This window comes from Alosa alosa, chromosome 2, assembly GCF_017589495.1.
Source record: "Alosa alosa isolate M-15738 ecotype Scorff River chromosome 2, AALO_Geno_1.1, whole genome shotgun sequence".
NCBI lineage: Eukaryota > Metazoa > Chordata > Actinopteri > Clupeiformes > Clupeidae > Alosa > Alosa alosa.
In genome coordinates, this window is record NC_063190.1 from 24,406,646 (window position 1) to 24,432,269 (window position 25,624).

General features: G+C 39.1%; 2 protein-coding genes across 2 annotated transcripts; both read right to left on the reverse strand.

Annotated features, from left to right (window-relative positions):
- Window positions 1–1,797: 1,797 nt before the first annotated feature.
- LOC125284977 (olfactory receptor 2AT4-like) lies at window positions 1,798–2,775 on the reverse strand. Its single transcript, XM_048229160.1, has one exon. The coding sequence runs from the start codon at window positions 2,773–2,775 to the stop codon at window positions 1,798–1,800; it is 978 nt and encodes a 325-aa protein (XP_048085117.1).
- Window positions 2,776–14,439: 11,664 nt separating this feature from the next.
- LOC125284985 (olfactory receptor 2AT4-like) lies at window positions 14,440–15,420 on the reverse strand. Its single transcript, XM_048229171.1, has one exon. The coding sequence runs from the start codon at window positions 15,418–15,420 to the stop codon at window positions 14,440–14,442; it is 981 nt and encodes a 326-aa protein (XP_048085128.1).
- Window positions 15,421–25,624: the final 10,204 nt, after the last annotated feature.

A 25,624-nucleotide genomic window follows, 5' to 3' on the forward strand; every position in this document is an offset into this window, starting at 1 on the left:
GCTCTAGAATCTTTGGTGATAACAAACTACAGTTGTATGTGACGTCACCGGTTTAGGCGCTTCATCTCTAACGGATCAAAACGGCAATTTGCTTGACTGGCTTAACATATTTTTGTAATGACGGAGCATGATGTAAACCGCGTGGTGATTACCTTATGTTAGAGTAACTTGTGTTGTGCTGCTATGGCAGTAAGTGTTGTGTCAATGCTAACCAGGCTAATAAACAAACCACCGGGAGTAACGAAGGCTAAAGTCACGTGACATCTTTTGTAGTCCGTTTATGAAACGAAAGAAGCCATTTTTTTTTTTTTTTTAATTAGACAAAATAGGGCCTGACAATTTCAGAGTTAGTAGATTTTTACTGTATACAAACTGAAAAATATTTTTGGTGGATAACTTCTGTGATTTGGCTTCACAATTAAAAAAAAATAGGTTTATAGGACTTAACATTGGAGCTGCTCTTCAATAGCAACCACTTGGGGCGCTGGTTTTCACTTTCCCTCCCTATGATGATGGTAAGGGGCCAAAATCCTCAACCTGCTTACATTAGTTTAACACTACAGTTCGATGTGAATAGTGAACTATGAACATGAAGCAGTGGTACCCATAGTACATTAGCAGCTGTTCACTACATAGGAGAAAGACTAAAGACTGTGTGTCTATAAAACTATAAACAAAAAATATATAACTAATATATTAAAAAGTCGTAACAATCTATTATCAATAGTAGTTAAATGACTTTTCACTTGCAATGACACTGATTGTACAGCTGCATTTGACATCCACCCCCAGCAATAAGTGGCTGGTGATCATTGCTCGTTTATTGTTTGAGGTCTTGTGGTGTCTATGACCCCTAACCCCTGCAACACCAGCTGTTCGCTGAATTTTACAAAAGCTGACTCCGACACTGGCTCAGTCAGTTTCTAATCTTATGTACATCTAGAACTATGCAGGTGGCAGTGCTGTTGGATACCCATGATTTTACATAAATTAAATAGTGACAACATTTTGTCTGTAGTCTGTATTAAATAACCAACATTTTCTGGGAATGGCTCTGAGTGATGTTCAGTGACGTGGTGATCAGCTTCAGACTGTTCTCAATCTAGAAGTGGTTGTCTTGTTATTTGGGTAATTCTCATGAAATCCTGATTTAAAGGATATTCAACATGACATTTTTCAAAAGTCATTTAAAGACACATTTCCTTTTGATTAAAATTTAAGGTCTAAACTGACTGTGAACATTAATTTCAGAACATTTATTAGATTTTTGTATATTTATTCATATTTTAAAAGATGAATCCTCCCCAAATGTATCATTACTGTAAAGTGACATTACATCAAATCACATTAAATAGTTCATGGCTAGAGGACTCAAATCAAGGAATGGATTTGCACCAATGATGTCTTAAAGGAATATTTGAATGGCAATGACAACACAGAGATGCAGATCTGGTTTTACCAGCAGACATTCTTCCAGTCAGAGATAGACCAATGGACAAGGGCCCCTACGTGGAGAGAGGCCGAAGAGGCCATGGTGCTGAAGCCCATTTTTGGTAAGAGGCGAGGATTGGCGCTTCCTGAAAGTTTCACGTGTAGGAGCTAGGGCTAGGGTTAAGACATTGAATTTTACAGATGCATACAATCAGACAAATAGGACGACATTTCATCAAATCACTATGGTAATTCTTGTAACAATCAATTCCATAGTTATTTATGTAACTATCAGTTCTTACGTTAAAAAGAAAAAAAAAACATTTAATCTTTTCAAATATATTTTCAATATGGCTTCGACCCATTTCACATCATTGAAGGCATAGCAGCAATGGAGAACTTCTTGCTAATATTCCTCATTCTAAACCAGCGAGCCAGTGCCAGTTTGATCTCTTTTGTTCTCAGGCAGTAAATGAAGGGGTTTATAAGAGGAGGAAACAGACTGTAGAAAAGGATAAGTGTAATGCGGGTATCTTGGTTCATGGAGATACCTGCCATGTTGAAAATATAGACAGTGCAGCGTGGTAGATAGTAAAGACTGATAATGCATATTTGTGTGCTGCAGGTGGAGAAAGTTTTCCATCGACTCTGTGAACTGGATATTTTCGATACAGTGATAATTATATGGACATAAGTGTAGACAATGAAAGCCAGAGGTACCAAAAGCACCAGCATAGCTAATGTGAAAGAAATCATTATCTCATAACTGTAGTCAGCACATGCTTGGGTCATTATGGAATGTTGATCACAATAACATTGATAGATTCGATTGGGCCCACAATATGGAAGCATGTAGGTGTAGGTTGATGAGATACTTACAGGAGCCATGGATAGAATCCAGGCAAAACCGTTTAGGATGGTCATAGTGCGATTTTTCATCAGCATAGGATATCTGAGAGGAAGACATATGGCCATGTAACGATCCAAAGCCATAATCCCCATAATGTAAGAGTTCAGAGTCCCAAAGCTGTGAATCAGTCCCATTTGCAAGAAGCACACATTGAAGGAAACAAATTTGTCATCAAACCAGTACCTTGAAATGATTTTAGGCAGAGCTACAGTGGCAAATCCTATATCAGACAGAGCCAAACTCAACATGATAATGTACATCGGTTTATGGAGGCTTGGCTCAAGCACAAATGTTACAACTAGAAAAGAGTTCCCTACAACTGTGATAACATACACAATACAAAATATAAATGCGACCAGGCCATAATAGTCAGGGTGGAGTGTTGGAAAGCCCACAAGGATAAACTCTTTGATTGTTCGGTTTTCATGTAGCATTCTGTAAAAAAGAAATCAACTGGGAATTAATTGTGAAGCTCTATAGACTTAGAACTTAGTCTGAAGTTACGATGTTATAATGAATAAACGCACCTAAAATGCATATTTGCTAATACATTTGGACTACAACTTTTCAAAGACACTATGCAGTGATCATCTCCCTGTAGTGACCCTAAGTCATTTGAACCCCGTTCTTACCTTACATATGATACCTTGGAATCTGCCAAGGTGGTGGCCTACCAGAGAATAACTCCCAAGAAGTTGATTTGTGTAATTTATATAATGTGGATGTGTCATGAAGGAGGAGCAGTTATTGTCTCTTGCCTTTCCATGTTTCTAAGGTAACACATGCCTCTAATCAGTCACCATGGCAGCAGCTCCATCCAGCTATTTTTTGGGCATGTAAAGGTCAGGCTCCTATCTAAAGCTGGGAACAGAACTCCCTATCTTTTTCAGTTGCACCCAATAAAAACACGATTGAGTAGACCAAACCTACAGATGGAGTCTGGTACGATTGGGAGTTAGTCATGAGCACAAACAAAACGATCAAGCTGTTGGGTGTTTAATGTCATAATTGCACCCACAACGACCATGGAATGGACCGGTCAAGATAAAATCTAACATGTTTGATGGAGTCTGGATTGCGTCAACAATGGAAAGAATCACTAAGGATTCAATCTGTCACCCAAACGCACATTACGATTCCAGGTGCTATTGAACACCTCAACTACCATTGACTCGCAGTACAATTGATGAACTGATTGTAATGAAGTACACAACATTACTCACAGACTTTTTCCTCATCTTTTATAAGGTGCTATAGCCGCTGTTTGCAAGAAAATTAACTTTCAAGAAATAATCATATAAGGCTACTATAGCTCTGCGCTCATTTCAATTCATATAGGAGGAATATCTCACAAACTTTTCGTTCCACACATGACAAACCGTAAACCAGAATAACAGCAGACCTTACCGAACACAAAGGTATAATGCAATCCCCTGTACAATAAGCCGTTCCAGAGTAGGCCTAATCCGGTTTTGAAATGGTAGCAAATTTCTATATGGTCTCCAAATTTGGGCTTTAAGTGTCTTAAAACTGAGCTGTGCTTAAATACCTACATATGTGTAAAAGGACTTTGGTGAAAAGCAGTTTGCAGTAAAGCTAACCTAAACCAACGTCGTCTCTATCGCAGGAAAAAAATAGCGAGCAGCCTGATAACTAAATGAAATGCTCGGATGAAAGTGCTTGGCGGCGGGCCGCAGTTTGCCCACCCCTGGCTTATAAGGTAGGCCTATTTACAACATAAATTGTCAATAGGCTATGCTGGCGACACAAATAAAATCTCCTTTGGAAACCAATGGCTTACACCTTACAGTATCAAGCGGACTTAAACTGCCATATCGTGGCGAAAAGTTGTAATAAAATTCACGCAGCTCCATGAGTCAAGGAAAGCGCAAATGAAGTAGCCACTTCTAAATGGGACCCACTACACAGTAGCTTAAGGTGTGTTGCTAAAGCAGCCATAATGAAATGAAGGTGTCATTGTTTGGATACTTCACACACACATGCTTTTTAATTTCACAGACTACAACTACCAAGCTGGAATCAAAGCACATCGATTCCCCTCTCACACCCTGCACGCATTTAAAACAAAATAAACAGGCGTCTCAGTCTCACGCATGTATAGGCAAAACTGTAGGCCTATCAGACCGGTGTAACGTTGGTAAATCTTCCATTGCACAGAATGATTTTTGTAGCACATGCAACAAATGACAGTCGAAAGATACAATTACAGTGCTGCTATCAATTTGCTTGGTATAACCGCATTTATAGTTTTCTACAAATGCAATCAATCAAATTGGCCTCCATCACTCAACCAACGCTAACGGTAACATTACCTAGGTCCTTATTGATATTATAAGATAGATAGATAGATAGATAGATAGATACTTTATTGATCCCCAGGGGAAATTCAAGGTCTCAGCAGCATACATACAAGACAAACACATTCTTTAACAGCAGAAGAGTAATTAAAGTATATAATATAAAAACACAACTAAGCAGTAAGGACAGTAGAAGATAAAGAATATGCTAAATATACTAAAATACAAATTATACTAACACTTAATACAATATATAAAAATATACTAAAATACAAATAACAAAATTACAAATTATACTAACACTTAGTCTAAATAAATTCTAAAAACAGTATCCACATAGTGGTGATTAATAAATCAGAGGCGCTTGCAATGACTGAGGCAGGGACTGAGCCTGTGATTCTCTGTGCATAGTAAGGTATGGTAAGGTGCTCTAAGGTGCTCTGTGTGAATGAGTGTCATGGTGGTAGTGCAATGGTGATAGTGGTCATGGTGATAGTGCAAATGAGTAAGTCAACAGTGCAACAATGCAGAAATAAAGTAAAGGAAAGTCTATATATCTATATATTTAACTATTTAAGAAATGTATAAGTGTGGCCACAGTTAGGCTGTGGCATGGAGGGGGTTATGCATATGTGCTAATGTGCTAATATAGCACGCAAAACAGTGAGGCATAAAGACAGTGGTACAAGTGGCTAGTGGACAGACAGTACCAAACATGGAGGGGATGAAGAGGCAGACAGACTATGCAGAGAAGTCTATCCTCTTCCCTTAAGTGAGGCATTGAACAGTTCAATGGCCCTGGGGACAAATGACTTTCTCAGTCTGTCAGTTGTGCAAGGCAGTGAGCGAAGTCTCCAGCTGATCAGGCTCTTCTGCTTAACAATAGTGCTGTGGAGTGGGTGACACTCATTGTCCAAGATGTTGATCAGTTTGTTCAGGGTCCTTTTGTCAGATAGTGAAGTGATACACTCCAGTTCAGCTCCCACTACAGAGCCAGCTTTCCTTACCAGCCTGTCAATTCGCCCCACATCCTTCTTCCTTGTGCTTCCACCCCAGCATACTACTGCATAGAAGAGGACGCTGGCAACAACAGACTGGTAGAACTGGTAGAAGATTAACGTACCTGCAGTAAAAACCAAGCATGTCCGATAAACATCCTCAGATTTATTTAGGCTTCAAGAAGAAATGGGAATTACATTTCATGTGAACATCATCCTATCCTTATTAGACGTTCTCTGCGGTAAACTATAGTCCTTGTAGGAAGCGTCCATTGTTATTCCAACCCACGTTTAACTTCCAACAAAATTACGTCTCACTGCAACGATGCGCCATCTAGTGGACAAACGACTACTTATCGCCAATACTGGAAATGCGAGGAGCCTCTCGCTGCAGCCTGCGGGAAGGCGGGGCTTGACATCAAGCCCAGCCCACATCCAAGTCAGCCATGTTTTTTTGTATTACGTCACGCAGTTTGAAATTGCTGGCGGCGAGAGGGAGGCAGTCAGCAGAGAGAGCCAGGACTCACAACGAGACTGAGCGAGCTGATAGTGCTACATTCTACAAACCAGCAACTTACTGCAAAACACTTTTTATTGTGTAATTCAACACGTAAACTGTGGATTCAAACCAGTGCAACAACTCGCAACAGCACCAACGTTTCCATAAGAACGCCGTTGTCACACTACTCGTTCGTCAGAAAGGAATAGCTAGCTGGCTAGCTAGCCAGCAAAGTTAACCACACAGATGGCAAGAGGCTGGCGGCGGCCCCCCGGTTTCGCTGTCGCCGGCGGACCGCTGAGTTTTTGCACATCGGTTCTACCGCTGCTTGCTATCTGGGCAGTAGCCTATATTTGAGATGAGGATATGTCTAGCTTGATCTAACCGGTTAACGTTACACAATGCATGCTTCTGTTTCACCTGTTACTAAAGCAAAATCGCCCCTTTGTAGGCTACATTTGGTTGTAATGGAGAATTCTTGCTGTTAAACTGATAGTCCATGATAATGAAACAACACACCATTCAACTTTTGAGGGCTAAATTTAATGAAATATGGCTCGTTTTCCGTTTGAACACATTGTCATCAATATTTAAAATGACCAGTTTTTATGAATGTGCATGTTATTGTTTCAAAACCGGAAATCAAATGAACGAAAAAGTACACGAACCCAATTACAATAACTAGCCTAGGCCTACATGAAAAATTCACTGTGGTTGCATGAAATGTTATTTGTGTTTAGCCTACATCATCAGTTTCTATCATCTAATATGAAACAATATACTATATAATTCGCTACCAGACTGTCGGTAGCATAGATTGTATGTCTATGGTCGGTAGGAAAGCCAAAGCGTATGGGGAGTGATGTAGGCAAAGAAAACATGGCTGAGTTGGATGTGGGCGGGGCTTGATGTCAAGCCACGCCTTCCCGCAGGCTGCAGCGAGGTGTACTTGGGAAATGCAGCCATGATGATGATGATGAATATATATTTTGGCTTTCTTTTAATCCTACTGAATGTGTAATTATGTATCGGCCGTTCTAATACCGATAGTATGTGGGTGCCTGTGTGTGTGTGCATGTGTATATGTGTGCACCGCCATCTACAGGCCAATGAGTGTACAGTCACTAAATGTACACATAATCTATTTTTTTAAGACCCCCCCATGGATGAAATTCTACGAAACTTGGCATACCCCCAGAGAATGCCAGGTCAATCATACAAATAAAATTTGGTGCAGTTCTGAACATCTTAACTGAAGATAGGGGCGATTAAAGCAGAATAATATTGCATTTTCATTTTTTACCGGGGGGGGTGCAAATCACAAATGAGTGATTATGGGCCAGATTGATGTGGGCCCTTGAGACCAACATATCATAAAAGATTCTTCATCCTCGGTGCCACGGTTCAGGTAGTTATTTAGGAAAAACTGCTTTTTTTGCGGTTCGGGGGGCCCAGCACGGGGGGGGAGTGGACCCCGGGGACGAAACTAGCCTGGCTAGCGCCACCACTTCTCAATGAGATGTGGTCTGGGAACCAAACGTTCATTTTCTCGTATTTGAAAAATCCGTTTATTGGGTGCCACGGATGTCTATTAAAATGCGTCTGTGCATAGCTCATCATCGTCTTGCTTTCCCCCCTGTTCTGTGATTGGTTCCCTATCTCAGGCGAAAATTTGCTCCATGGTCTCCAGGCTGCCTTAGCAGCGTGAATCAAATCGCGCGCAAGGCAGCATGGGAACACCCAGGCTAGGACGAAACAAAATTTTTCCGTAAAAGTCTAGTGGGGCTACATACCCACCAAATTTCATGTGTCCCGGTGGTTCGGTGTCCCGGGTATCGTTGACCAAAAATTCAGGAAGTAGATGACGGGGGGGGGGGGAACTTTGACTATCCCTAACTCCAGTTTGAGATATCTATAAAGTCATTTTGACTAGTCATAATTCCAGTTACAGATATCTGCGTCATTTCGCCTAGTCAAAACTTAATTCAAGATATCTAAAAAGGAACATGTAGATATCTTGAATTGAGGTGAATTAAAGATATCTTCAGCTGGAGTAATGAGTCAGAATCAAATTGTACAGATTCAGATGAGTCAGAATCAAATTCTACAATTCAATTAAGCAATATAGCACGAGTGAGAGTGGGGTTGGTCATGGATATTCCCACGGGTGTTGTTCGCCAGAAATAATGGAGGCCGAGGCCGAAAGTGGCGCCCAGGCAACAACAGCCGTGGGAATATCCATGACCAATCCCACGATCACGAGTGCTATATTGCTTTTATACAACAATTCTACAACAAACTAAATAATCTGAAAACACCCCATTATTGTTCCCTTATAGTTATAGTTCCCTTTTCAATAGACAGCATCTTGGTTGCTAGGTAACCAACATTCCATATTCCTCGAGAAATGTTGAAAGTCGGGCTGAAATCACATTCATATCTAGGTTTGTCATGTAAGGGACATGGTACTGCAAAAAAACTGAAACATTGTCTACATTGCAGAACCACTCAACTTTATTAATTTATGGTGAATAAATGTTATATTACTGTGCACAGCCTGACGTGACGATGCTAGCACGTTAGCAGCGGTTAGCTAATTATGCTAACATTAGTCTCCTCCAAGTGACAATCATATTATACACAATGCTGGCAATGCTAAGAACAATTAGCATCCTCGTTTATCTTACTTACATTGAGTTGACTGTGTGGCTTAATCCACAGATGTGGTGAAGCACTGTTTCGTTATGGTTTGCTAAGGAGTAACCCATTGCTTGAACATTGTGTCAAATCTTTGCATTGTATCACGGAGTGATTTATTATTAGCTGTGCAAAGTCTGAGTTGAAATGTCCAGGGATATTCCAAGTCATGTAACGTCTCTCGGCCATTCAGAAACAAATAAATAGTTCCATAGAACCCAATTGTTGTATAATTGCAGATATCCGTAATTCACATAGTGGATATCTGCAACTGAATTGTAGATATCAGTAATGATAAATCCCATAGAAATGAATGGCAAACGTGGCGTCATTTGTCCTAGGAATAATGTCTTTGTGGATATCTGAAATGACAATTATGGTTAGGAAGAATGTAGTTGTGGATATCTGAAATGTTCATTTTGACTAGGCAAAACTGAAATACAGATATCTGCAACACATATCCAGTCTAGGGCTTGCCATAGGTAACTTGTGTTGTGCTCCTACTCACATGAAGAGCTGGCAGTAAGTGTTAAGTGTCAATGCTAACCAGGCTAATTAACAAACCACGGTGAGTAACGTTGAAGGGTTAACTCACATGACTTCTTTTGTAGTCTGCAAAATAGGGCCTGACATTTTCACAGTTAGTAGATTATTACTGTATACAAACTGAAAAATATTTTCGGTGGATAACTTCGGTGATTTGGCTTCACAATATTTTTTGTGAAGCCAAAAATATTTTTTATCAGAGCAACAAAATAGCTTACCGTGAGGTGTAGGAAGAAAACACACAAACCATCCTCCTTCTCCACAAATGCCTTAACATTTTTTGCTGGTCTTCTGTAAAAGTTAGTGCCGTCAATAACTCCTACACTCATTAGCGAAATCTAAGAGATACGTAGTAGCTATCAGGAACAAACTGATAGCCTATATCCCCTCCGTTTTTAAAAATAATTCTGTTGAACACTGATATGCTACAAACATGTTAAACTGCTGGGAAAGGCTGTCGCAAATCCCTCGAACCGGTGGTCAATCAGAGATTTCAAACGAACGAGGGAACAACATGTCACAATGCAACAGCGCTGTTTTCCCTCGATGAAAGTGAAACCACGTTTTCCCACATCTCAACTTTGCCCAAAGTTTTCAGAAATAATCGTTTTCATTGATAACACCTCATTAAACTAGATGTACCGCAGAGCGGTACAAAATATGACCACCGCCCAGCCCAGCACATTTTTTCTACAAAAATAAGTCACACTTGTCAAATTGTGTTCATTTCCTACTTTGTTCCTTTTTTGTGTGTTTGTAATTGAGTGTGTGGTTGTTTTTGTGTACCATATTTTCCAGACTATAAGTCGCACTTTTTTTCATAGTTTGGCTTGCCCTGGGACTTATAGTCAGGTGCGACTTATATATGAAAAAATATAAAATTGAACATGTTTTTAAATGTTAATTCATATTAAAGGGACACCAGGCAAGCCTGATGCTTTTTCTCTATGAAACTCCCCCTCGCTCGGTCTGAAGCTCTTTTCTTTTTCTTTGCGTCTTCCGTCAAGGGTTTTCGCTGCTTCTTCGCCGGCTCTGCCATTATACACACGTTTGCAACAATCTCTAGCGTTTCGTTAGCCTGCCTCTGTGCTGTGGATGCAGGATGTAAACTGATCCTGCTTCGGTCGGCGGGAATGATACACTGAACTTGCAAGCGGGATATTTTTCCTACAGGCAGTAGGGGCGGGCAAGAGAGTCTTCATTCGCCCTGTAATGAGTCATTTAACCATATACCGAACTTACGAAGATGAGTAATTAACACGAAAACGTTGCCTGGTGTCCCTTTAAGGGCAATTCCGTACAAACTGTCACATCCATAACGCCAACACAATGCCATGGATATGACAGTTTTGCGTGGAGTTGCCCTTAAATGGTGACAGCCTTAATTCTTGCATGAAACTTCACCTCACTGAATATGAGCCAGCCAGACTCCAAGGCCATCACCAAATCTAATCTCTGGTAGGCCTAATGTTCAATTTCACCAATGACATGTCATGTTGAAAATTGAGTGTTGTGTTGTTAACTATGATGTTACTTTGCATACCAAAGGACACTGGAAAAATAGGGGGTGGTGTTTAGCCTACATGGGAAGCCTAAGGCCTATTATACTTCTGTCATTCCACTTTACATTTCAAGTTACTTGCACATTAAAACTAGTAGTAGAAATATTACTACTAAGTAGAAGTATTTAAAAATCCTCTGTTGAATAAAAATAACTGTACGTTAAATATCCAAACTTTTTCTTGTAACCGTCTTTATGTGGCTCTTCTGAAATTAAAAAATAATACATTTGGTAAAAGTGGCTCTCCAGGCAAAAAAGGTTGCCGACCCCTGGACTAAACCTATATGACCGCCTCTTTGCTGCGCGGCAGTCATAATAATATGCATTTTCCATATGGGGTCTTTCCAAAAGCCATGTCTCCTTCTAGCCACAGCGTTTTTGTTTCAAACATAAGCCTAGTCTAAGCGTGCTCAGATGACGTGATGGACCAGGCGCTGTTGCTCACTTGTCCATTATCGTAAAGCCCGATTTGATTGGTCCGCCCGATCTAGGGTGAGCATACTTGCTCCACAATGGAGCAATGCCAGACCGAACTTCCCGACCTCAAATGTTGTGGGCGGGACTAAGTTCGGACTGGCACCCAGGCTATATGATGATGGTAAGGGGCCAAAATCCTCAACCTGCTTACATTAGTTTAACACTACAGTTCAATGTGAATAGTGAACTATGAACATGAAGCAGTGGTACCCATAGTACATTAGCAGCTGTTCACTACATAGGAGAAAGACTAAAAGACTGTGGGCCAGATGTACGTACATTTGCGAACGTAGCGTTATCAGCGTCATGGACACACCGCAGATTGCGAATGCTGTCAGACCCAAGTTTCCGTCGTATTTATCAATTGTTCAACCCTTAGTGTAAACTGTGCCTTTCTCTGCCCATAAATGCAATTTACGAACGTCCACAACTGAATGGCAGCGCCTACATACAAGCGCAGTTGAATGAAGTTAACTGATGACAACATTAAAAAAATATCAAACATTTAGCGATCATGAAATAATACCATACATGATAAGATGTAAACAAGCAGGGAGATAATGAAGATCAGTAGTTCTACTCAAACTACTTGTGCACGTAGGCTATGGAAGATTGGTCAAATCTAGCAAGTAGGAAAGTTTAAGTGAATGACGTGAAAGTGAAAGTAAGACATTGGAAAGGCCAACTAAAGTTAAGGTTGCTTAGTTTTGGTAGTACAAATACTTTCACCACAAAAACTGGTGCTCTAAATAGCGATTCTGTTGTCTTTGAAAGGTTCTCTTATTGACGCATTAAACTGCAATTTGGATTAACACCTGCTTTTACAAGGCGGAAGTATTTAGCCAGAATAGGCGATGCTTTCAGGAGCAGTCTTTGTACATACCGCGGAATACATAACTAGGCGCTCTTTACTCTTCCCTTCCCATCTTTTTACACTAAACTCCCACTTTCCCCTGGATCCTCCCATGAATGCATATGCATGACATGACAATCGCAATCTGCCACTTTCAGCTCCCGTGACAGGCAGTTTGCGCTTTTACATCATTGCGGCCTGTTTGTACATACCTCGCAATGATTTTACACGCACATTGCGAAACAAATACACCTGAAATGGGCGCAAAAGCGTTAGTACATTTGGCCCTGTGTATCTATAAAACTATAAACAAAAAATATATACCTAATATCTTAAATAATCGTAACAATCTATTATCAATTAGCCTAGAAATCTAGACGCGCCCCTAGCGGCTGCCAGGGCTAGTCTAGCAACTCTCCGTTGGCTTGTGAGCTCCAGAAATCGAAACTTAATCAGGTCATTGAAATCGTGTATAGAGTCGTTTGGTGGGCTTAACATAATGAATGATGGCAAAGTTGCAACGGTTTGGCTTGAATTCCCTGCTACTTGAAAACAAATATCCTATTAGCGTCCCCTATTGCGGCAGAGGGAATTTGAAAGGCAACTGATTATCCCGCCCCTCGGACTGAGCACTGCGAACAGTGAGTGCCCAGACCCTACATTTTAATGTGGGTCTGGCTCGCCAGGCTAATTATCAATAGTAGTTAAATGACTTTTCACTTGTCTTTTAATAAACATTGACACTGATTGTCTCGCTGCATTTGACATCCACCCCCAGCAATAAGTGGCTGGTGATCATTGCTCTATTATTGTTTGAGGTCTTGTGGTGTCTATGACCCCTAACCCCTGCAACACCAGTTTGAAGAGCAATTCGCTGAATTTTACAAAAGCTGACTCCGACACTGGCTCAGTCAGTTTCTAATCTTATGTACATCTAGAACTATGCAGGTGGCAGTGATGTTGGATACCCATGATTTTATAAAATAAATAGTGACAACATTTTGTCTGTAGTCTGTATTAAATAACCAACATTTTCTGGGAATGGCTCTGAGTGATGTTCAGTGACGTGGTGATCAGTTTCCAGTGTTTGGAATAACGCCGTTTAAAAGTACGGCGTTAGGTAACAACGTTATTTTTTCAGTAACGGGATAATCTAATTAATTACTTTTCCCGTTGTTACAACGCCGTTAACGTTACTGGACGTTAAATGCAGTGCATTACTATGCATTGATTGAATAAACTGTGTAATCCAAACGCACCCCTGGCTCACGCGCCACACACACACAAACCAGCTAAGATAGAGATTCGACGAAACAGCAGAGGTCAGGAGCAATCCGATGAAAAGCTGGCATTTTCAAGGTGGAGATATAAGCACTACTTCAAATTCATTGTGGTCAAAGGCAAGAACGTGCATGTAATGTGTACATTATGTCCAGGAGCGAAGACTTTGTAGGATCATGATTTAAAGGCAAGAACGTGCATGTAATGTGTACATTATGTCCAGGAGCGAAGACTGTAGGATCCTGATTTAAAGGATATTCAACATGACATTTTTCAAAAGTCATTTAAAGACACATTTCCTTTTGATTAAAGTTTAAGGTCTAAACTGACTGTGAACATATTAGATTTTGTATATTTATTCATATTTTAAAAGATGGATCCTCCCCAAATGTATCATTACTGTAAAGTGACATTACATCAAATCACATTAAATAGTTCATGGCTAGAGGACTCAAATCAAGGAATGGATTTGCACCAATGATGTCTTAAAGGAATATTTGAATGGCACAGAGATGCAGATCTGGTTTTACCAGCAGACATTCTTCCAGTCAGAGATAGACCAATGGACAAGGGCCCCTACGTGGAGAGAGGCCGAAGAGGCCATGGTGCTGAAGCCCATTTTTGGTAAGAGGCGAGGATTGGCGCTTCCTGAAAGTTTCACGTGTAGGAGCTAGGGCTAGGGTTAAGACATTGAATTTTACAGATGCATACAATCAGACAAATAGGACAACATTTCATCAAATCACTATGGTAATTCTTGTAACAATCAATTCCATAGTTATTTATGTAACTATCAGTTCTTACGTTAAAAAGAAAAAAAAAACATTTAATCTTTTCAAATATATTTTCAATATGGCTTCGACCCATTTCACATCATTGAAGGCATAGCAGCAATGGAGAACTTCTTGCTAATATTCCTCATTCTAAACCAGCGAGCCAGTGCCAGTTTGATCTCTTTTGTTCTCAGGCAGTAAATGAAGGGGTTTATAAGAGGAGGAAACAGACTGTAGAAGAGGATAAGTGTAATGCGGGTATCTTGGTTCATGGAGATACCTGCCATGCTGAAAATATAGACAGTGCAGCGTGGTAGATAGTAAAGACTGATAATGCATATTTGTGTGCTGCAGGTGGAGAAAGTTTTCCATCGGCTCTGTGAACTGGATATTTTCAATACACTGATAATTATATGGACATAAGTGTAGACAATGAAAGCCAGGGGTATCAAAAGCACCAGCATAGCTAATGTGAAAGAAATCATTGTCTCATAACTGTAGTCAGCACATGCCTGGGTCCTTATGGAATGTTCATCACAATAACATTGATAGATTCGATTGGGCCCACAATATGGAAGCATGTAGATGTAGGTTAATGAGATACTTACAGGAGCCATGGATAGAATCCAGGCAAAACCGTTTAGGATGGTCATAGTGCGATTTTTCATCAGCATATGATATCTGAGAGGAAGACATATGGCCATGTAACGATCCAAAGCCATAATCCCCATAATGTAAGAGTTCAGAGTCCCAAAGCTGTGAATCAGTCCCATTTGCAAGAAGCACACATTGAATGAAACAAATTTGTCATCAAACCAGTACCTTGAAATGATTTTAGGCAGAGCTACAGTGGCAAATCCTATGTCAGACAGAGCCAAACTCAACATGATAATGTACATCGGTTTATGGAGGCTTGGCTCAAGCACAAATGTTACAACTAGAAAAGAGTTCCCTACAACTGTGATAACATACACAATACAAAATATAAATGCAACCAGGCCATAATAGTCAGGGTGGAGTGTTGGAAAGCCCACAAGGATAAACTCTTTGATTGTTGTTCGGTTTTCATGTAGCATTCTGTAAAAAAGAAATCAACTGGGAATTAATTGTGAAGCTTTATAGACTTAGAACTTAGTCTGAAGTTATGATGTTATAATGAATAAATGCACCTAAAATGCATATTTGCTAATACATTTGGAATACAACTTTTCAAAGACATTATGCAGTGATAATCTCCCTGCAGTGACCCTAAGTCATTTGAACCCCCTTCTTACCTTACATATGATACCTTGGAATCTGCCAAGGTGGTAGCCTACCAGAGAATGACTCCAACAAGTTGATTCGTGTAATTTATATAATGTGGATGTGTCATGAAGGGGGAGCAGTTATTGTGTCTTGCCTTTTCATGTTTCTAAGGTACAGTAACACATGCCTCTAATCAGTCACCATGGCAGCAGCTCCATCTAGCTATTTTTTGGGCATGTAAAAGTCAGGCTCCTACTGTATCTAAAGCTGGGAACAGACCTCCCGATTTTTTTCAGTTGCACCCAATAAGAACACAATTGAGTAGACCAAACCTACAGATGGAGTCTGGTACGATTGGGAGTTAGTCATGAGCACAATCAAAACGATCAAGCTGTTGGGTGTTTAATGTCATAATTGCAGCCACACCGACCATGGAATGGACCGGTCAAGATAAAATCAAACATGTTTGATGGAGTCCGGATTGCGTCAACAATGGAAAGAATCACTTTCAATCTGTCATGATTGTCACGGACGTAAAAATCCTTTCAAAAAGGGCTAAAAAATCGGGAGGTTTGTTCCCAGCTTAATTGAAAGTACGGCAGAGTATTAGGGCCACACATGAAGAAATAAATTTGTTTTTGCTATGACGAGATTAAACTCGACGTGTCGACTTTAAAGTTAACATGTGGACATTAAACTGAATATTTTGAGAATAAAGTTGAAATATCATGTAAACTTTAATCTCAACATTTCATTTTTAAGGTGCATGAAAATGCACTGTACTGTTCTTCCAAGGCTTTTTACAGTGCATGAAAATGCACTGTATTGTTATTCCTTAGACTTCTTCCGACTTATTTTTATTACAGTGCATGCAAATGCACTGTATTGTTATTCCTTTGGCTTCTTCCGACATATTATTAGAGTGCATGAAAATGCACTCTACTGTTATCCGATTTCTTCTTATTACAGTCTACTGTTCTTCCTAGGCTTCTTCTTCTTATTACAGTGCATGAAAATGCACTATACTGTTCTTCCAAGTCTTCTGATTACAGTGGATAAAAAATGCACTGTACTGTTATTCCCAGGCATTTTATTACAGTGCATGAAAATGCACTCTACTGTTATCCGAATTATTCTTAAAATTATTACAGTGCATGTAAATGCACTGTACTGTTCTTCCAAGGCTTTTTTCTGATTCTTCTTCTTCTAACCCATTTAATGCAGCTTCAACCATTTAACGTAGAAACTTCATTCAAACTGCGTTGCGTAGGTCTTACTTAGGACATGTGGGCTTTGTATTTTTCATCTTTGTAACTTTTTTACTTTTTAAACTATTAATTAAAAACTACTCAACATGTCCCCATAGACTTAACATTAGGCTAACATTATCACAATAGAGCCCTTGAGCAATTAGAATCCTAGGCCAGGTGTTCCGGCCACCTGGATCAACTGCCAGTCTCAGGCTTTAAGTATACAAACTGGGCCTATTAAGACTACACATCCTGTTCAACTGCTTCCTCTGCCAAAAATTGTTTCAAAATAAAAGTCCTCACTACAATATTTCAGTTATACAATTTAAAGTCAAAGTCAAAGTCAAAGTCAGCTTTATTGTCAATTTCTTCACATGTTCCAGACATACAAAGAGATCGAAATTACGTTTCTCACTATCCCACGGTGAAGACTAGACATATTTTACCAATTTAGGTCCACAGACAAACATAACATTCAAGTAAACAAAAAAGTAAGTAAATAAGTAAATAAGAGGGCACATATAATAATGAAAAAATAAGAGCAGCAAAATTTGGTTGAAATTGTGCATAGACAGTCAATAAAATACTAGTGCAAAGTCAGGCCAATAAAAGGCTTGGGTAGTTCTGTTTGACCTAAGTAAGAAAGAAAGTGGCATAGTGGTGCAAGTTATGTAAGAGCAGCAGAAGTGTTGTGTTTTCAGGACAACAACACCAAGTTGTAAAGTGTACAAGTGTGCAAGTGTGCAAGTGGAGTACTGCAGGCGGCCATTTTGGGTCCAATGTCCAGGATGTTATGTAGCTGAGGATGGAGGGGGGAGAGGAGGGAGAGAGTTCAGCATCCTTACAGCTTGGTGTATGAAGCTATTGGTGAGTCTGGTAGTCTGCGGGGGCGCGAGGCTTCTGTACCTCTTCCCAGAGGGCAGTAGATCAAACAGATTGTGAGCTGGGGTGACTTGCATCACTCACAATTTTGGTCGCACTAGCGGGTGAGGTGGGTGGTGTAAATGTCCTTCAGGGGAGGGAGTGAAGCAACAATAATCCTTCCAGCTGTGTTCACTATGCGCTGCAGGGCTTTCCTGTTGTATTCAGTGCAGCGCCCCCACACAGCGATACAGCTGGAGAGGGATGCTCTCAATGGTGCCTCGGTAGAATGTGGTCATGATGGCTGGTGTAGCACTTGCTCGCCTGAGTTTCCGCAGGAAGTACAGGCGGCGCTTAACCCTTTAAACTAATGAACTTTTTAACTGTTCAGCCATTGTAACTGTTACTTGTCATCAACTATAACTCCTACCCACTGTAGCTAGTTAGCATGTTAGCATTGCTAGCATTTTTAGCAAAACTGCTAAAAATGATTAGCTAAGTAACATGGTTAGCATAGTTAGCACATTAGCATTGTTAGCATGCTAGTTAGCATAACTACTAAAAATGATTAGCTAAGTTAGGTAAGTCACATGGTTAGCATCATAGACATAATTTACATAGACGCCACATTGGCTGCTGGAAACAAGAAATGCGGCCGCCATCTTGGACTGGAAAGACAGTTGCAGCAAAAAAGACAGGATGACAGCACTGTGCAGCATGTTCCTGCTCAAATCGGCGGACCATACTCGGGGGATTTACTTTTCACAAGTAAGATTTAACTTTACCGTACTATTGGTTGTATTTTGTATTTTCGAACAATGTGGCCTGTATCATAGCTACATGTATGACCTTTGCAGCAAAAAAAAACGCATGAAAATCTGTTCGGTATTCTGTGAGGTATGATTAATTTAATGCGCTGACAGCTCATTGCACCAGCCAAAGAGATTACACTGAGTGGAGTGGATGACCGATCCAAGATGGCGGCCCCACGTCTCGTCAGCGCTAGTAGGGAGTAGCGGACAATGCAGCGTCTATGTATATTATGTCTATGGTTAGCATAGTTAGCATAGCTACTAAAAATGATTAGCTAGATTAACTAAGTCACATGGTTAGCATAGTTAGCATTGCTAACATGGTAGTTAGCATAACTACTAAAAATGAAAACATTAGCTAAGTTAAGTAACTTGGTTAACATTATTATCTTTGTTAACATAGTTAGCATTACTGCTAGCAAACATTGGAGCCATTCCAACTGTTAGTTATCGTCAACTATCTACCTAAATAATTTAACCATTTAAATTATCAACCTATTTAACTGTTCAGTCATTCTAACTATATTAAACCTCATCTACCTAACAACCAATATAGTTTGTTTTTACTCTGTACGATATTTTACATCATATTTTTTGCATTTTCATGCACTGTATTTCCTTCAGGAAATGCTTTTCTAGTTCTTCTTCTGACGCATTTAATGCAGCTTCAACCGTTTAACGTAGAAACTTCATTTAAACTGCATTGCGTAGGTCTTACTTAGGACATGGGGGCTTTGTAGTTTTCATCTTTGTAACTTTTATACTTTTTAAACTATTAATTAAAACTATTAAAAATCCCCCTATAGACTTAACATTAGGCTGATGACATCACAATAGAACATTAAGCAAGCAATTATGCCAGGTGGTCAGGCCACCTGGATCAACCTGCCAGTCTCAGGCTTTAAGCATACAAACTGGCCCTATTAAGACTACACATCCTGTTCAACTGCTTCCTCTGCCAAAAACTGTTTTCAAAAAAATAAAAGTCTTCACTACAATATTTCACTGTTAAACAATTTAAACCTTTTAAACTGCGAGCGTTTTAACTGTTCAGCCATTGTAACTGTTACTTGTCATCAACTATGACTCCCTACTCATCAGCTAGTTAGCATGTTAACATTCTAATATTGCCAAGATTTTAAAGCAAAACTGCTAAAGATTATTAACCAAGTTAGCTAAGTAACATGGTGCCAAGATAGTTAACATGATCATTAGCATAGTTAACATAACTACTAAAAAATGATAAAGGCTAAGTTAGCTAAGTCACGGGTTAGCGTAGTTAACACATTGTTAACATAGTTATCATTTTTGGACAAAACTTTAAAAAACATTAGTTACATGACAAGATAGTTAAGATAACCGCTAAAGTTCACATGGTTAGCATGTTAGCATTCTTAATATTTTAGCATAACTGCTATAAAATTATTAAAAGTCACATAGTTGGGCATTGTTAAATTGCAATTAAAAAACTACTCAAAATTTCCCTCAGACTTAACATTGGGGTGATGACATCACAATGGGCTAATTAACTTGATTTGCACCTGTATCAACTTCCAGCTGCTCAACTGGGCCCATCAAAGAAGCCAGTTAACTGATTGCACCTGTATCAACTGCTTTCTGCTGAACTAGGCCAACTCTCTGTGTCTCCATTCTACAAGGATAAGGCACATTCCATCCAACTTTCTATCCATTCATCCTCTTAAACCATTCACTCATCCACCCATTAAACTATATCCATCAACATCCATTAAACAACCTGCTATCAACATGCCTAAGAACATCATTCAACTTTCTGTATTTAACTTTTAAACTATATACTCTGTCTCAGGTTTAAGCATACAGACATGGCTCGATTAAGACTTGATCCGTTCAACTGCTCTGCCCACAACTGTTTGCAAAATAAAAGTCCTTTAAACTATCCAACTTTTCAACTGTTCAACTATTGTCAACTGTTGTAACTGTCAGTCAACTATGACTCTAATCAACTGTATCCTCTGCCTTCAACTGTTTCAAAATAAAGTCCTCACTAGCTAGTTTTCAAGATCGCTAACATAGTGAAGAATTTAGCATAACTACTAAACGCCAATTAACTAAGTTGAAGGAGTCACATGGTTAAGCATTTTTAACAAAACTACTAAAATGATTAGCTAAGTTAGCTAAAAACACGTGGTTATTATTGTTAGCATTTTAGCATTCAAAAATGATTAAGGCTAAGTTAACTAAGTCACATGGTTAGCATTTTTAGCATAACAGCTAAAAATGATTAGCTAAGTAACATGGTTAGCATAGTTAGCACATTAGCATTGTTAGCATGCTAGTTAGCATAACTACTAAAAATGATTAGCTAAGTTAGGTAAGTCACATGGTTAGCATCATAGACATAATTTACATAGGCCTACATTGGCTGCTGGAAACAAAAATCACGGCCGCCATCTTGGACTGGAAAAGACAGTTGCAGCAAAAAGACAGGATGACAGCACTGTGCAGCATGTTCCTGCTCAAATCGGGCGGACCATACTCGGGGATTTACTTTTCACAAGTAAGATTTAACTTTACCGTACTATTGGTTGTATTTTGTATTTTCGAACAATGTGGCCTGTATCATAGCTACATGTATGACCTTTGCAGCAAAAAAAAACGCATGAAAATCTGTTCGGTATTCTGTGAGGTATGATTAATTTAATCGCTGACAGCTCATTGCACCAACCAAAGAGATTACACTGAGTGGAGTGGATGACCGATCCAAGATAGCGCCATTGCGATCGTCAGCTAGTGGAGTAGCCGGACAATGCAGCGTCTATGTATATTATGTCTATGGTTAGCATAGTTAGCATAGCTACTAAAAATGATTAGCTAGATTAACTAAGTCACATGGTTAGCATAGTTAGCATTGCTAACATGGTAGTTAGCATAACTACTAAAAATGAAAACATTAGCTAAGTTAACTAAGTTAAGTAACTTGGTTAACATTATTATCTTTGTTAACATAGTTAGCATTACTGCTAGCAAACATTGGAGCCATTCCAACTGTTAGTTATAATCAACTATCTACCTAAATAATTTAACCATTTAAATTATCAACCTATTTAACTGTTCAGTCATTCTAACTATATTAAACCTCATCTACCTAACAACCAATATAGTTTGTTTTTACTCTGTACGATATTTTACATCATATTTTTTGCATTTTCATGCACTGTATTTCCTTCAGGAAATGCTTTTCTAGTTCTTCTTCTGACGCATTTAATGCAGCTTCAACCGTTTAACGTAGAAACTTCATTTAAACTGCATTGCGTAGGTCTTACTTAGGACATGGGGGCTTTGTAGTTTTCATCTTTGTAACTTTTATACTTTTTAAACTATTAATTAAAAACTATTAAAATCCCCCCTATAGACTTAACATTAGGCTGATGACATCACAATAGAGCCGTTAAGCAATTAGAATCCTATGCCAGGTGGTCAGGCCACCTGGATCAACTGCCAGTCTCAGGCTTTAAGCATACAAACTGGCCCTATTAAGACTACACATCCTGTTCAACTGCTTCCTCTGCCAAAAACTGTTTCAAAATAAAAGTCTTCACTACAATATTTCACTGTTAAACAATTTAACCCTTTAAACTACCGAACGTTTTAACTGTTCAGCCATTGTAACTGTTACTTGTCATCAACTATGACTCCTACTCACTGTAGCTAGTTAGCATGTTAACATTGCTAATATTGTTAGCATTTTAAGCAAAACTGCTAAAGATTATTAACTAAGTTAGCTAAGTAACATGGTTAGCATAGTTAACATGATCATTAGCATAGTTAACATAACTACTAAAAATGATAGGCTAAGTTAGCTAAGTCACGGGGTTAGCGTAGTTAACATTGTTAGCATAGTTATCATTTTTGACAAAACTTAGTAAACATTAGCTAAGTTACATGGTTAGCATAGTTAGCATAACTGCTAAAAATGAATAGCTAAGTCACATGGTTAGCATGTTAGCATTCTTAATATTTTAGCATAACTGCTATAAATTATTAGCTAAGTCACATAGTTAGCATTGTTAACTATTAATTAAAAACTACTCAAAATTTCCCCAGACTTAACATTGGGGTGATGACATCACAATGGGCTAATTAACTTGATTTGCACCTGTATCAACTTCCAGCTGCTCAACTAGGCCCCATCAAAGAGCCAGTTAACTGATTGCACCTGTATCAACTGCTTTCTGCTGAACTAGGCCAACTCTCTCTGTGTCTCTCCATTCTACAAGGATATAAGGCACATTCCATCCAACTTTCTATCCATTCATCCTCTTTAAACCATTCACTCATCCACCCATTAAACTATCCATCAACATCCATTAAACAACCTGCCTATCAACATGCCTATGAACATCCATTCAACTTTCTGTATTTAACTTTTAAACTATATACTCTGTCTCAGGCTTTAAGCATACAATATGGCTCGATTAAGACTACAGATCCTGTTCAACTGTTTCCTCTGCCCACAACTGTTTCAAAATAAAAGTCCCTTTAAACTATCCAACTTTTCAACTGTTCAACTATTGTCAACTGTTGTAACTGTCAGTCAACTATGACTCCCATCAACTGTATCCTCTGCCTTCAACTGTTTCAAAATAAAAGTCCTCACTAGCTAGTTAGCATCGTTAACATAATTAGCAATTTAGCATAACTACTAAACATAATTAACTAAGTTAGCTGAGTCACATGGTTAGCATTTTTAACAAAACTACTAAAATGATTAGCTAAGTTAGCTAAGTAACATGGTTACCATTGTTAGCATTTTAGCATAACTGCTAAAAATGATTAGCTAAGTTAACTAAGTCACATGGTTAGCATTGTTAGCATAGTTAGCAGCATTATTAACATTAAAAAAAAACTGCTAGAAAACATTAGCTAAGTTAGCTAAGTAACTTGGTTAACATTATTAGCTTTGTTAAAATAGTTAGCATAACTACGAGCAAACATTAGAGCCATTCCAACTGTCAGTTATTGTCAACTATCTACCTATATAGACCCTTTAAACTATTTGTCTATCAACACGCATTAAACTATCAGTCTATCTACATTTAACTTTTAAACTTTGAACATTCATTAAACTCTGTGTATCAGCATCCATTAAACTATCTGTCTATTAAACTATCTGTCTATTAACAACTTTTAAACTATCTACATTCAACTTTTAAACTGTCTACTTTTAAACTATCAACTTTTATTAAGCTATGCAACCACCATGTCTGTCCTAGCGTCATTTTCATGCACTGGTAATTCCCTGGAATTATGTTTTATAGTTATTCTTGACATTCAAAACTAGTTGGTATAGTTGTTGGTAAACCCGATTCTGAAGTACAATTTCACCAAATCATCTAGGTTGCACAATTGGCCTTTTGTTGAGTTGTCGGCCAACTGATTGAGTCTGAGTAAGTGGCAGCTACTTTGGAGCGGTCGCCCTCTTTCCAAACTAGTTTTGATGGGCATGTCAAGATGAATTGTCGAGATTTACTGTAAGTCGACGTGATATGTCAACTTTATTCTCGAAATTTCGAGTTTAATGGTAATATGTTGACTTTAAATTTGTCATGTGGAGTTTAATCGTCATGGCAAAAACTTTTTTTTTTATTCATGTGTGGCCTTAATACTCATAGGGGAGAGACCAATAACCTCTGTGGAGACACCCATCAGTCTTTTCTCTGTTTGGTGGTAGCAAAGTGTCAATTTCTTTTGACTTTTCTGCTGTGCCCCACCACAAAATGATTGTTCACAACATCGCACAGGGTACAAGAAATAAGAATAATTTACCATGCATAATGTATCAATAGTATACAATTAAATGGAATAATCTCTGCTTAATGAAATTACTAGAGGGAGGGGTTGGGACAGGAACAGAGTTTTATGTACAACGATGCACAATAATTTACATGATCCTCCCAGGTTGAAGGGAGCTGGAGTTGGTCATCAGACTCTGATTAGTGCCATCCTGGCAATCTGGGGAAGATAGCCACTAGTGCAGGGGATGCAGCCATGCAGAACAGCAAAACAGTAATATTTCTCTTTATTTCTAGACAGTCATACCAAGATATGGGGAAGATCACAAACATCTAGGGTAAGAAATAAAACTTTATACATCTTTACAAAACACATCTGGTATGATTACCACTCAGTTAAAGTTTACATAACAGGTTAAAGTTAGTTTCTATGTGCCTAAATCAAAAGTTACAGCATTATAAAGATAGTGACAAGTGGACTGACAAGCAGCTGATTTATGCTCCTGCATCGAAGCCACGCAATGACTATGCTGTTGCCTCGGCGCCTGCATGAACCTTTCGAAGTTCTGCGTCGCCTGTGTCTGCGTCACTCACTACCGAAACGGTAGTCAGATTAGTAAACCCCATAGAATGCCGTGCCCTGTCTGACAAACACAGAGGTCACATGACTTCTTTAATCCAGAAATAACACACATTTTCTCACAATTTCCGCACCAGGGATATTGTTGGGTATCTGCCAACCATCAACTCACCAGCCACAGAGTTGAACACAGTGTTTGAAATCCTGAAACAATCAGAGCTAATCAGGAAGGAGCTGCACCTAGAGACAATAGTTGTACTCATGGATCAAGCCAGGGGCGGTTCTAGGGGCGGGCCCCATCTGAAATCTCATTGGCCCCTGTACCGTCAATCATCAATAAGTGTCAAACTTGTTGAGAACTACGATCAGAGATGCAATTCCATTCCCAAACAACTGGTGGCAGTAATGCACCTATGAAGCTTGAAAGCCGAAGCACACAGTGAACTGTAAAGGAAAGAATACATTTGGCTAACCAGAAATGTCTCTGCTAAAGTGAAGAAACGATACATTTGGCTAACGGATGTATCAGCTAACGTGAAGAACCGATACATTTGGCTAACGAAAGTATCAGCTAGCTAGAATTCTAACGTGAAGAACCGATAGCAGCGTTTCATCCTCCACAGAAGTTTCTTGGTGAGTCACAAATCTCTATGTTGGTTATCATCATTATGTGAAAGGGATGTTTATTTTGTTGCTGTCACAATATGTTAAGTTTGTCATTTAAATTATGAAGCAGCAGCAAGCTTGTAGTAAACTGT